The sequence below is a fragment of the Diadema setosum genome, chromosome 10 (assembly GCF_964275005.1).
Source record: "Diadema setosum chromosome 10, eeDiaSeto1, whole genome shotgun sequence".
In the NCBI taxonomy this organism is placed as follows: domain Eukaryota; kingdom Metazoa; phylum Echinodermata; class Echinoidea; order Diadematoida; family Diadematidae; genus Diadema; species Diadema setosum.
The window spans coordinates 32729984-32743817 of NC_092694.1; the positions used below are offsets into that span (position 1 = coordinate 32729984).

Genomic DNA, 13834 nt, shown 5'->3' on the forward strand with positions numbered 1-13834 from the left:
ACTTGAAGTATTATGTATGGTAAACAAGCGAAATTAAACGTATTACAATTATTATTACATCCGGGGTTTTTTTTTCTCTCTTTGGATGTCTTTTAACAGTTGCCTAATATCTCATATGAACCATGAAAAACGTGAAAAAAAAAAAAAACGTATCATGATATAGTTATTATCATTATTGCTTTGACCAAGCAAACAAAACAGTGAGACACCTTTTTTATGATATGCTAAAACTAATTTGCTAACAAATCTCTCTGTCAAAAAAAAAAATGTATTATTAAGTAATGGATTTGGAAATATTATACAGGCACTTACGCCTGCACACACATACACATTCCTTTCAAACTACTAGTAATATCTATTAGGCATGTATACTATTGTAAAATATGTCTAAAGATATGAATTATGTCTGTTTCAGTATATCTGTGTTTGTGTTTCGATTACCCAATGTAGTAAGAAAATAAATAAAAATATATCACATGCATGCATACATAATAAATTATACTTGTAATATGTAATATATATATCATATATCATATATATATATATATATATATATATATATATATATCATATATCATATATATATATATATATATATATATATATATATATATGTGTGTGTGTGTGTGTGCGTGCGTGTGTATGTGTGTGTGCATGTGTGTATGTGTGTGTGTGTGTGTGTGTAGGGAATCCAAAGTGAAAACGGGTGCAAAATCAAGCACCCCCATTTAACATTTCAGCCAATACCCTTCATCTTTCCTCCAAGTCTAAGTTCCAAACACCCACCTCACTGCTTTCTTTCCTTTATTTCGCAGGTAAGAAAAATACATTCCTTTTTACTATTTTCTGATCAAATCTGAAGTATAATAAATTCTTTCTGTTTCTTTCTGTACACACTATTTTTATGTTATTGTGTATAAATAGATAATTGAATGTAATGCCTGGAATGCTACAGTAAATGTCTGGGTTGAGTATCTGTATGAAGTCGGAAGTAGCAATGATCTTAATTATCTACGTTGTACTGCGCAGCAGGAGAATGAGTTACAAAATAGAAGGTAATGTCATTGTATTACTGATATATATATATATGTGTGTGTGTGACCGTGCACCTCAAAACGAACATAAAGTCGCACACACTGATTTTGCGTGAGGACTGAAATTAAGTGAAATGGGTCAACCTAGCCGAACTTGACTTTTTCATATTTTCTGAAAGAGCAAGTCTTCTTTTACATTATGCTAAAATTTGGTATCATAAAATGGGCAGGAAAGTGTGTTTTTTTTTAGCAGTTTATCTCGAATATTTTTGGTAAAATAGTGTGATTAGGTGTGTCTTTACAATTTTTTTTTCATTTCTGAAAAACCTTGTCCACACTCTCCACTTTCAACTCTAATAACTTTTGAAAGGATAGCGCTACTGCTTTGAAATTTGGCATCAATTATGGACAGAATGTGTTAATGAGGCATGCTTAATTTCAGTTTAATCTGATAATCCCTTCATTGTTGTTACTCTGGTGGTTTACTTCCTGTTTTTTGTCCCATTCATCGCACAGCCAGCACGCTTTGGTAAAGATTAAGCGCTTGAATAGACACTGTACTTCAGAGCCTCTTTTCTCAGTTCACACTTTTCCTGAGTTTGTGCTTTCTTTCCAATATTTAGATAGGTTAGGAGAGTCCATTTGATTTGAGTTATACATCATTTTAAAGCTTAAGGTCTGCTTTTTAAGAATATGGTCTTAACTAAAAATTCATGTCTGGCGACTTTTTGTTTGTTTTGAGGTGCAGGGTCACATATATATATATATATATATATATATATATATATATATAGAGAGAGAGAGAGAGAGAGAGAGAGAGAGAGAGAGAGAGAGAGACAGTTGTATGATTTATGCCAAATGTGTGGGCCTATACTGTTAAAACAGTTGGTCTGCGGTGTAAGGTACAAGATTAGCTCAAGTAGCAGCTGTGAGCTCCACCCATTTTAGTATTAGCCTTTTATGGCTTAGCAAGAGCTGCACATTCACTCATCAAAGTGTAGAATAAGGTTAACAGGAGGTAATGGAATATGTAACAGTAATCGATATAATTCAGATACATTATAAAGTTACATACTGTCAAGTGGGATGTCGTATTTGTTTGTGTGTTTGTGTTTTTTTTTTTTTTGATATTGTCATTTTCATCATCGATTATTGTCTTTATAGTATTACAGAGTACAACAAAGATAGAAGCTATCAAAACTTTTTTGATCTCACTGTATTCCTACTAGAAAGAACACAGTGTCCCACAGTGTACAACACAGTGTGAAACACGGAGTGAACACATCACTGTGAGCACAGTGTGGAATGCTTTACATTATTAACCTCGAGCGTTTTATCATTGTGAACACATTGTGTATCATTAAAGCACAGTGTGACACAGAACATTACTATGTGAACACTCTGTGAAAAACACAGTGTGAAATCAGCTTCACATCGTTAGAATTCGAGCGTTTTCACATAGCCGTCTATGTGAACACATTGTGAACACACTGTAGTTGGACACTGTGTTCTTTCCAGCAGGGAAATGATGGTTTTAATCATTATCGACTGGCATCATTACAATGTTAGATGAAATCGTTGAAGACATCTCTAGTAGATACGCTGTAGTCGCTATTAAGTATTTACGTGACATGAGATTAACAAGTAGGCATACAAAGATTAAGATGCAGGGGCGGATCCAGGAATTCCGTAAAGAGGGGGCGTGTTTGCAAAAATAAAGGGGGGCGCACGCACCCCTCCCCCATTTTTTTTCTTTTTATTTCTTTTGTTTCAACAAAAAATAAAGGGGGGGCGTGCGCCGGTTGCTGTCCTCCCTGGATCCGCCCCTGAGATGCCTTATCATAATTATGTCATTGATATGGAAACAAGGTCACAGTCATTTATTATCATTCTTGAGCATGATGTTATAATTTTGTGACTTCTGACAGAGCTTTGATCTTTGTAAAGCCAAAGAAATGTAGCGGTATATTCTGATATCAGTGATGGATTCAGTGTTCTTCTTTGGAACCTTTCTGGAAATGGATTTTCATTCACATTTTTGAGACGCTACTCGTAGTTTAGTTCCAGCCTTTCAGAATAAGTCACATCAAACACGTCCACTTGTTCGACCTCTGAGAACTACTTGATTACTTAATATTTGTAGACCTTAAAGGACAATTCACCTTAGTGTACCAAGCATAATATGCTTTGAGTGAATGCAGCAATATTAGTAAAACACATCAATGAAAATTTGAGGAAAATCAGAAAATCCATTCAAAAGTTATGATCCTTTAAGTTTCTGCACAGTCACTGATGAGACTGATGAAAAGACTAAGCAGGTTATGATGTTATATGAGTAGAACAATACAAAGAAAATATAAAGCGAGAATTTTATAAAATTGCACTATTTGACAAAAAGTACACATTTTCTCAAATTGTCACTGACGTAGGTCAGTGGGAATATTATCCCCTTTTGAAAGCGGCAAGTCAAGTACTCTTATTATGCGAGGAAGTGTAAACATGTTGTATTTTCTTTATAAGTATTTTTTTTTATATCGTTCTAAAGGTAATAATAAAATCACAAGCTGTAGTAGTCTTCTCATCCAGCGCTGGCGGCAGTGGAACTTCACAAATTCATAACTTTCGAACATAATTTTTTTTTATTTTTCTTAAACTTTTACTGATGTGTTCTATTAATATTCCTGCCCACTTTCTGAATTCACTTGCATTGTTTATGAAAGGGAACTTGTCCTTATAGTGATAGGCCTACTGTGGATTTAAGCATAAACCGAAATACACGAACATTTATTGTATATCAGATACACCTAAAAGAAACATAGCATTGTACCAGTGCGATTTAGTATGTCATATTAAGATACTATTACGTGTAGTACAGAAACAGACAGTGACAAAAATCTATCATTAGAAGAAGAGTGTCTGTGAGGAAGACTATTTCAGACAAACACAAATATCGATCGCGCTTGCATTGTATCTCATCACGAAGTACTACCAGGCGACACGGGGCATATTAATACACAGACTGTGCACACTCGTACATCCGCGGGTTAACAGTTCTTCGCAGATCTGCCAGTTTCTGTGCTGGTTTGTTCTTCGGTCAGCTTAGTGCACATTTCCTGTGTTTCACCACTCTCCATTTCGTCCACAATGCATGTCATGGCTTTAGAACGGCTGTCGGACTCACTCCTGCAATATGGCGTCACACCCTTTCTTTTGGCGGGATTCACGTTTCTGCTCACCTTTATTCTGGTGAGATCGCGAACGACGAAGGCGTACTCCAACCTCCCGCCCCGGGGTCCGCCGGAGTGGCCCATCCTCGGCAGCCTTCCGAGCCTCGCAGGGGACGAGATGCCGCACGTTATCATCGCCAATATGGCGAAGAAGTACGGTCCGATGTTCAGTATGCGAATGGGCTCCTTCTTCACCGTTGTCCTCAGCGATTTTGCCCTCATCCGGCAGGCTTTCGCCAAGTCCAGCGACGATTTTAGCGACAGACCTAAGATCACCATGATAGAACACGTAGCAAAAGGAAAAGGTGAGCCTTTCATTCTACAGAGTACATTGTAATTACGTTAGGCTTGTGAATAGTCAACTGTACAGCCAGTTACAGTCATTACGTAACACGATGTTTTAGCACGTCATTGTAAATGTAATCACCAAATTTAATTCACCTTTTGTCTTGAATGGTACGATTACCTTGAACATGTCCTTTAAGGTCAAATTAAGGATGTATACTAATATGGCTGTATTCACGCAATCCAGATGTTTATGAATATGACCTTGTCCTTTAACTCAGTGAGCGGAGGCATTTTGTCATATAGCTTCACCCTATACACCGTGCGGTTTGGGGTCTTGCTACCCAGCTTGAATTAACGAGATAATCATAGAAATCGAGCCATTTAATATTTTTGTTATAACAAGCACTAAACGAGCTGTCAGCAAGTTTGCACATTGTTAAAAATATATAAACTATAATAATGGATTTATGAACTCTGCTAATGCTGCGTTTACACCATCTTCGCGGCAGACACGTTTCAGGCTACATTGGACAAAACGGGATGGACGTGAAACAACGTGGATATGAGAAAGGCAAACGTGACGGGCCGTGATTGCCATGGATGATTTTTAAGATGTCAACAAATTTGCCACTGCAGTCCGGGTGCTAATGATGAATCTTATATATCGTTATAAAACGGGGTAAACGTAGCAAAACACGACAAATAATGCGCTGTAACTTACAAAATTTGCAGGCGGTCCGTAGCGGGACGCGACGGAAAATATTGATAGTCTAGCCTGACTAGACGCCGTGAGACTAGCGTCTTATGTTCACAGGGGCGAAGACTGGAACGAACAAGACTAGAATGCGAAGAGGGAAAACAGAATCTACCCACGGCGCACTACGTTTCGGGCAAACGGGGCTGCCGTGGCCGCCGGGAACATGGTGATAAGCTGCGTTTACACCATTTTCCCGGCGGCCACGGCAGCCCCATTTGCCAGAAACGTAGTGCGTCGTGGGTAGATGAAACATCTCCTGCCCCCCCCCCCCCCCGCTTCGCATTCTAGTCTTGTTCGATCCAGTCCTGGCCCTGTTAAACATATAGCTATCAGACGCTGTTGTCACGGCGTCTGGTCAGTCTAGACTATCAATACTTTCAGTCGCGTCCCGCAACGGACCGCCTTTAGCATGAAAGCATTGAAATTGCCTTTTACGCTGGGAGCAGTTAAAAACTATCTTGAGCTGATTTATAGACTGTCTTTAAGTGAGATGAATCAATTGAATACCTGAATATAAAATCTGTGTCCAGGTCTCATCGTGTCCTACTTCGGCCAGATGCAGCAGGAACACCGGCGCTTCTCCCTCTCCGCTCTCCGCTCTCTGGGCATGGGCAAGTTCAGAATGGAGGAGACGATTGCCGAGGAGGCGCGCCATCTTGCCCTGAGCTTCGCTAGTCGCAAGTCCCAGCCGTTCGTGCCGTTTCACGACATCGTGGTGTCTGTGTCCAACATCATTAGCTACCTGAGCTTCGGGAAGCGGTTCGACTACGAAGACGAAGCCTTCAAGGGTATCCTTGAGGCAGTCTTCGAGAGCTTCGAAATTGGGGAGATCGCTGGCTTGTTTAACTTTATTCCATTTCTGAGATTTATGCCAGGGAGTTGTGCTGGGCGTATGCTGGAGCTACAATTGAAGTTCGACAAGTACATGAAACCCATGGTAAAGAAGATTAGTGAGGAGCGCGTTCCTGGATCTCCGACGTGTTACGTCGAGATGTACGCCGATCAAATCCTGGAGGCTGAAAAAGAAAACCCCGGAAAGCACACTTTCAGCGACCAGAACATGTTTCATGCCGTAGCAGATTTGTTCGTGGCTGGAACGGAGACTACGGCTACAACACTGAAGTGGTCCCTTTTGTACATGATCCTGAACGAGGAGGTACAGGAGAAGGTACACGAGGAACTCAATAACGTCATTGGCAGGGATCGCCTACCTAGTCTCCGGGACAGGCCAAACTTGCCGTACACGGAAGCGACACTTCTGGAGATCCAGAGGTTTTCTACCATCACGCCGCTGGGAGTGCCCCACGCACCCGTCGAAGATACTGTCCTAAACGGCTACGACATCCCAAAGGGCACTGTGATCATACCAAACCTGTGGGCTGTTCATCACGACCCGGAGTTATGGGAGAAGCCCGATGAGTTCAACCCAGAGAGATTCCTGGACAGGGAGACTAACCAGGTTCGGCAGAGGGAAGAGATGATTCCGTTTTCCATAGGTAAGAGACCAAAGTGAGGTTTTAGCGACTGCTCCATACCACAAGGGGAAAGTAGACGTAGAGTACTCCTCAGAATAATACATACATGTACTTGTAAATTAGATTACAGAATACGATTTCTACGCCATCTTTTGCAGGAGAAGCGTGGCGTAGTTAGCGTCATTGATGTTTATAATGTGGCGTATGTTATGTGAAGTTTTTCGACACAGCTAAAAACAGAGCTCTTCTAAGAGACAACATGCAGGATGAGTCTTCTGCTTTAGAATTTAGACATAAAGAGAATAATGTGCAACAAATGAATCTTTACACTGACCGGTAGAAAAAGCTGTTTTATGATGTCTTGTCAGTCCCATTTAAAATAGTTATACAGTCAATATCATGTAAGTCGCAGTGGCACAAGTCGATAAATTTGCTAATTCGAAGAAACATTCTTCCCCGATTACGTTCAATATACATTGTACTGCGTTAATAGTCGAAAATTGCGTAAGTCAAAGCATTTTGAACGGCCCTATGGACTAGAATATCTATTACACATTTAAGGTTGATATCGGAGCTCCCAAATAAACTTTACGTACTATCAACCTGTTTTTTGTTTTTGTGTTTTGTTTTGTAAGGGTCAAGCCAACAAAAACTATTGTTTTTTATCATCACTATTATTAACCCCCCACTCATAGATTAGAGCACTTTTAGAGATTGTGAAATAAACGTAAAAACAATTTTGAGATTGATGTTGATTATTCCGTGAAGAATGGAGGGGATGCATTTTGGGGTAAGCCTTTGGGAAGGACGCGTCGTAACTTTAGCTGGTTCGGCATTATAGTTACAGAAAAAAAAAAAACAGAAAAAAATTAAATCGGCCCATGGTGTACAACGTATATTGAACAGACTTCGGCTTTTCAAAATCGATAGCACTAATTCGGGATTACTAGAGCACCCAGTTCCTTTCACATAGATTCGGTACCTATTGACCCTAATAAGGTATGTAGGTTCTATTATTTCAAAGGGTTGTAAAGATGAACTGAACTACATAAAGCGAAATTCAGGGACGCCGAAAAAAAAAAAATTATCGTTGCCACTGAAGGGAAGTAGACTAATGATGAATAAAGTTATCCAAAAATTTCTTACTTTGACTCGGTGCAAGTAGCTGTATGACTTATATATCGGCGAAGTTTGAGGGAAATCGGACTAAATAATTACCTGCATGAATATTCTTCGTTTTTTTTGGACCACCATCGCTGCAGAAGAAGTTTGTTTTGAGCGTTTGTGCTTTGGTACGTAATGAGTGATTCAAAACTCACTTATGACTTACGTGAACGATCCAGTTTCGTTCATTCATTGCAAATAGCAGATTGCATAACGCAGTGAAATGCTCCCCCACCCCCCGTACATACAGCGTATTGGACCTTTTGTTTGACCAGCCAGTGCAGCTGAATATGGGTTATCCAGTCACCTTGTTCAGACGGAAATTGAACAAACAAGCACACAAACAAACAGACGTTTGCAAACAATGCGCAATCGTGTCAAACTGCAGTTACTAAACTGCTGAAGAATGACGTAGATGTATACTGTACTTGTGATCTATAGTCAATAAACGGCGACGTTTATGTTTTACTGCGACGCACTTAGACCTTTGGAATCATAACGAAACTCGATACCACTAAGTCAATATCTTAGTGGCAAATTTAAGCGTTCTTCTACAGAAGACCAAAAAAAAAAAAGGTAAAAAGCGTCCATAATGATACGTCGTTTCCCGTACACAGACAACGATACAAACGTACATTAGGGTCAATAAGGTTTGCTTTCATAGAGGAACGGAGCCGAGTGACATTTTAAATAGAGATATTTCTCTACTCAGAATGAAGTCGTGTCGAAAACAATCTTATCTTAACAAGCCAAGTACATATAGTCGCATTGCTCTGTGCCTAATTAATGCGACACAGTATAACAGATACACATGATACTGTTATGTTGTTTGTTTTTATTTTACACTATTGCAACTTTTGCCTCAAGTTCAGCTGCGACTGCTGCTTCTATATTACTACTACTCATACTAAAACGTAAGTATTGTAATAAGAGGAAGGAAACCAAGTACTGTAGTACATTGTCTAACTGATTAACCTCTTTCTTTGAGAACATCGAGGCTTTTTGCACTGCGTTATGAATAAAATGGACTCTCTTTTCTCTCCCCCCCCCCTCAATCTCTCTCCCTCCCCCTTCATTTGCAGGTCGTCGTAAGTGCCTCGGTGAGCAGCTGGCCAAAGTCGAACTCTTCCTCTTCTTCACTCACATCGTCCATCGATTCAAACTGAGCGCTCCAGAGGGTAGACCGCCACCTACGTTAAAAGCGAGGATAGGTGCAACGACCAACCCTGAACCGTTCGACATCTGCGCAACTTTGATAGACACCATGATAATATGATAATTCAGACGAAGACAAATAGAGTGAAATGACATCTTGACACTTGGTTCAAGCATCCCAAAGGTTTTGAAAATCGAAAGACTCAAGAATATTCATTTTCATGACGCAAATTCACCATTGCGCTAGGTTTACACGCAGATAAAGTTTGTGCAAAATGTTTGGAATACAAAATGGGAATGTACTTATTTCAGCTACCATAAAATATTTTTTTACATCACTTTGGAGCATCATGAGGACAATAGTTAATCGTTTCTATGTTATTTGCTAACGAACAGATTGTTATCATTAGAAGGTAGTAGGTATATTACTTCCTAACGGATGATAAATCACGTGTATGTTTTGTTACTGAGACCACGAAGCCACGTGCATCTTACGTAAATCTTACGAACTTTATTTCGCTGCGTTTTCCTTGTTGTAATAATTATTGTTCAATAACGTGCGCTAATATCCTTTGACTCGGGAGCAGCAACTCGCCGCCTTCTCTGGTTTGCTTTTGATAAAGTGCGTTTGGGGTAGTTGGCACGATGTCAAAATAAATCAAGCATACCATGTATGTGACTCGTAATGATACACGTGATGTAGACCGCAATGGCTCTTCCTGATAGGAAACCGCAATGACATTTATGTTTACTGCCTTATTGAATAGTTATATTTGGGCACACACTTTGGTTTTAACAACGGGATCCGAAATCCTGTTCGAAGTACATTGTACATTGTACATTTGCAATGAGTTAAATTTGTTAAAGGGTCCCTGCATTTTTGTTTGAATCTGTATAATTCTCAAGCCAAAGATATCATAAAAATGACGTGTGCCAATTTGAAAGATGAAATAGGGACATTTTGAAAATAGTTATTCTGGTTGTATAACTTTTTTTGAGAAAAACTGTTGTTCTTTATTCTGTCAGTGTGCATATTACTAATAAAGTAAACACCAGGGTTATACAATAATGATGGAAAGTGGTAAAGCCCATTATACAGTAATCTCTAATTGGTACTCGATATGAAAGAAAAGACACAAAGGGAGAGTGAGTGATAAAAAAGAGAAAATTTAAGGAGAAGAGGGGAAAAAAGAAAAAAGTGACGAATAATTGAGAACGAATAGAAGTAAAACAAATCTAAAAAAAAAAAAAAAAATGTAGGGCAACTAAAGAAATTATAACACAGCAAAACAAAGCATAAAAAACATAAACAAACTACCAGTACTTCATTATTATACAGTTTATACAATAAGGTAAACTATTATTCCGCAGAGGGCGTTATATCATGAAGTTTATTTTTATTTAATTACCTGGTATTCCGTTACGTTTTTCCTTCTTTTTTTTTTTCCGGGCGTCGTGCACTGAACCCACTGTGACAGAGATCACCGCTCTAAAGCAGGAATATGGTCGTAAGAGGCGCTATACACTTTCTTCACTTAACGCGTGACTTGACTGTTCTCACACATCTAAAATAGATTTCGATTGACGCTAGTCTTATTTAACGATAAATACATACTATAGAAAGATTGCTAAAAAGCAACAACTCGTAAGAGAAGAGATTGAATTGTTTTCTTATATTACATTACTAACGTAAACTAGTTTTTGTTTTGTTTGTCGAAAGGATTTATTTTGCTTAAACTCTACTCGGTGGGTCTGCAATGGCACAAATTAAGGCTTTTGCATTCAACAATATTGTACTTGTTTTTAATCTTTGCCGAAAAAAAGGTAATACTATTTTCTGAATAGCTGTACGATATGTACTGAATTTGAATACAATCCTTCACAGCTGGAAAATGCGTGATATTACATGAACCAATTCATCCCCATTATCAACTGTTAATTAGTTTTAATCAAGGAATTATATCGATTCTAAGTTGATTTACTCTTTCTTCGATTGGTTGTTTTCATTCATACGACGGAGTTATTGGATATGGTATGGTATACAGATGAACCCTTTGAGAATCCAGCAAAAATGGTGATTTAATGAATAGGCACAAAAATGATAGTAACACTCCCGAGGGCAAATTTAAATCACATTTACAACTGCATTGTACCCGAAGAGGCTTACAACCTGAACTTTGTTTCTCTTTCTAGATCTAGCTATCTGCTTTCTTTAATTCTGTCTTTATCTCAGCTCCTCATCTGCCGACAAATTGATGTGCTGTGGTAGTATGTTGCCTATCATGACTGTGATTTTTCCCCCTTGCTGTGACATTTTAATACGTACAAAATACTTTACACAAATGCAAGCATTTTCTGTTCTGATTATAATTCCTAGACTCCAAATAGTAATATATAGATCTTTTCATACCTGAACTCTCGGGAGATTAGAAAAAAAAAATGGTAGAGATTAAAGAGTGACATTCTCCCATCTGTCTCATCTTCCTTGCAACTAGAAAAAAAAAGTGACATCATTCTCTTCGTCGCGTTTGATATTGATATTACTGTCTATAATCTTACCTTCTACACTGTAAGAAAGCAAAATAATCGTGCCTTCAGACATTGGCGTCTGTTTTTCTGCGTATATCTACCTGTCTTTCTCTCTTTTTCAATTTACGAGGACATTATGTATTTGTGCGTGTGTTTTGTTATCGGTATGTTTGTGCTTATGTATATACATGTATTGGGTGTGTAAGAGAGGGAAGGAGTGTGTTTGTGAGGGTGAGTGTATATGTGCTTGTTTCTGGATTGTAATCATGCACACTTTAGATTTCTTTGTTTTATTTTAGTTTGGCGTAAAGTGTTTGTTTGAATATGCATTATTTTTTAACATCGAGTAGAATCTGCTTGTCGTTTATAACAGTTAGATGTTGACATACTGTTTAATTCGGCTTCATTGCCTTGTGGTTTTCAATTGTTATGCCGTTGGAGCCTGCACCGAATCGATTTGTCAGTGGTCTTATTTTCTTTCTTATACTACTTATGAAATATGTATGTTGATCTTTATACGATCAACGGTTGGGAGTCCAGAGATGCGCTATGAAGCAAGCTGACGGGAATGTAAGCATTGGCTAAAAATATTGCAAAGCAAAGATAAACAAAGAGGGATGCTATTTCACGGATGCCGATCAAATTAAATAAAATCCAGAGGTTTTACAGCAAACGCACGCCTAACAAACATCATGCCATCGCTGCGATTTAGTGCTCTAGATAGAACGCGTCTCTGATAAAATGACAACCATTGTGACGTCGACATATTTCTACACGGTCCGACGCACATGTATTTGTGGCGAATTCAATAGCATATTCGGTGGTTGCGTTGAACTTTAGGAAGAGAGGTTCCGGATGAGGACAACCCAGTTACGATTGACGAAGAATACAATCTTTCGCCGCCACAGGGCAAGTAGGGAATATGTGTACACGAAGTATACTGCGTTGTCATTATGGGAAATATCAAACTATGACGTCCGCGTAGGGATGGTGTGGTATGAAGGCATTTTCCAACATTTGGAATGGCGTCTTTACAAGGGATTTATTCGTACTTAATCATATCTGTTTTGACAGTACTGAGGACGCAGGCACAAAATGAAGGTGAGTGAGTGGACAAAAAAAGTTATCATGTGTGGTTTAAGTGAACGGCAAACAGCCACACCTATTGCGTTCGGTCTTCCCGTGGGAAACACAACGCCGTGTTGGCGCTGAGCCGAGTGTGTATAGTGGAACACGGAAAATGTTATGAAGTCATTCCTTGTTACTGTTGACGTGTCCGTGCTATCGGCTAGAATCCTCTGTCTTATTTTGTTTTGTCATTTTTGGGATGTTAGCTCTAATAAACAAAATGGCTGCCAGACATGTTGGGAATGCGTAAATATCAAATTGACGTGAACATAACAACAGAGTGCCTTCATGACAGAACTGTCAGTACAGATATAGAAAGCGAAGAAGAAGAATAAAAAAAAAAAAACGACGAAGAGGAAGAAGAAAGAGAAAGAGAAAAAAAAATAAAAAAAAAGAAGGAGGAAGATATTCTATTTGAGCCATAGCCTCTCTATGATCAGTAATCATACTGATAATGATAATAAAAGTCACCAAACCTACAAAATACAATGCTTGTAACATAAGATAGAATTGAAATTCGACGTGCACGTAGAGTATTATGTGACAGGAGAACCATTTTAGCCAAATAAGCTCACCAAATTTGTCATAGGCGACAATTTTCAACTGAATGCTAGAAGGTTACTGACATTGAGTCAGTCTGTACATTAATTTAAGAAACATTTACTGGTATCGATGTCATGCTTATGTGTCATAAAAAAAAAAATAACAAGGAAACGTCGAACCACCGTTTGATAGCAACTACTACTACAAAGGCACACACTATATAATTGCTGGCAGAGTAGTTTTAAGCACTTTCTAGATCGCTTTAATCATAATTTTCATCTTCGACATAGGTGTGTCTCCTTGACATTAATCAGCTGCATCAAGCAATTCACTAAATTCCTGCACTTTATCACCACATCTCCTCTCGTTACAAATACCACCAACAACGCTGGCATTATCCCCACTACAAACACCACTACCAAGTACCAACGCCATCATCACGAAGACTACACAATCAACCCTACTTCTACTACCAACATCACCCCAACATAAACCAACACCAACATGCACCATCTCCACTAAAACTATTACCAT

At 38.7% G+C, this 13834-nt stretch overlaps 1 protein-coding gene across 1 annotated transcript; it reads left to right on the forward strand.

Moving 5' to 3' along the window:
- The first annotated feature begins 4172 nt into the window (after positions 1-4172).
- LOC140234094 (cytochrome P450 2U1-like) lies at positions 4173-9895 on the forward strand. Its single transcript, XM_072314175.1, has 3 exons — positions 4173-4566; positions 5837-6802; positions 9028-9895. The coding sequence occupies exons 1-3, from the start codon at positions 4179-4181 to the stop codon at positions 9219-9221; spliced, it is 1548 nt and encodes a 515-aa protein (XP_072170276.1). The 5' UTR covers positions 4173-4178; the 3' UTR covers positions 9222-9895.
- Positions 9896-13834: the final 3939 nt, after the last annotated feature.

Coding starts and splice junctions, on each gene's coding strand:
- LOC140234094 (XM_072314175.1), top strand. CDS start 4,179: ATGCATGTCATGGCTTTAGAACGGCTGTCGGACTCACTCCTGCAATAT. Junction 4,567..5,836: donor ACACGTAGCAAAAGGAAAAG/GTGAGCCTTTCA, acceptor ATCTGTGTCCAG/GTCTCATCGTGTCCTACTTC. Junction 6,803..9,027: donor GATGATTCCGTTTTCCATAG/GTAAGAGACCAA, acceptor CTTCATTTGCAG/GTCGTCGTAAGTGCCTCGGT.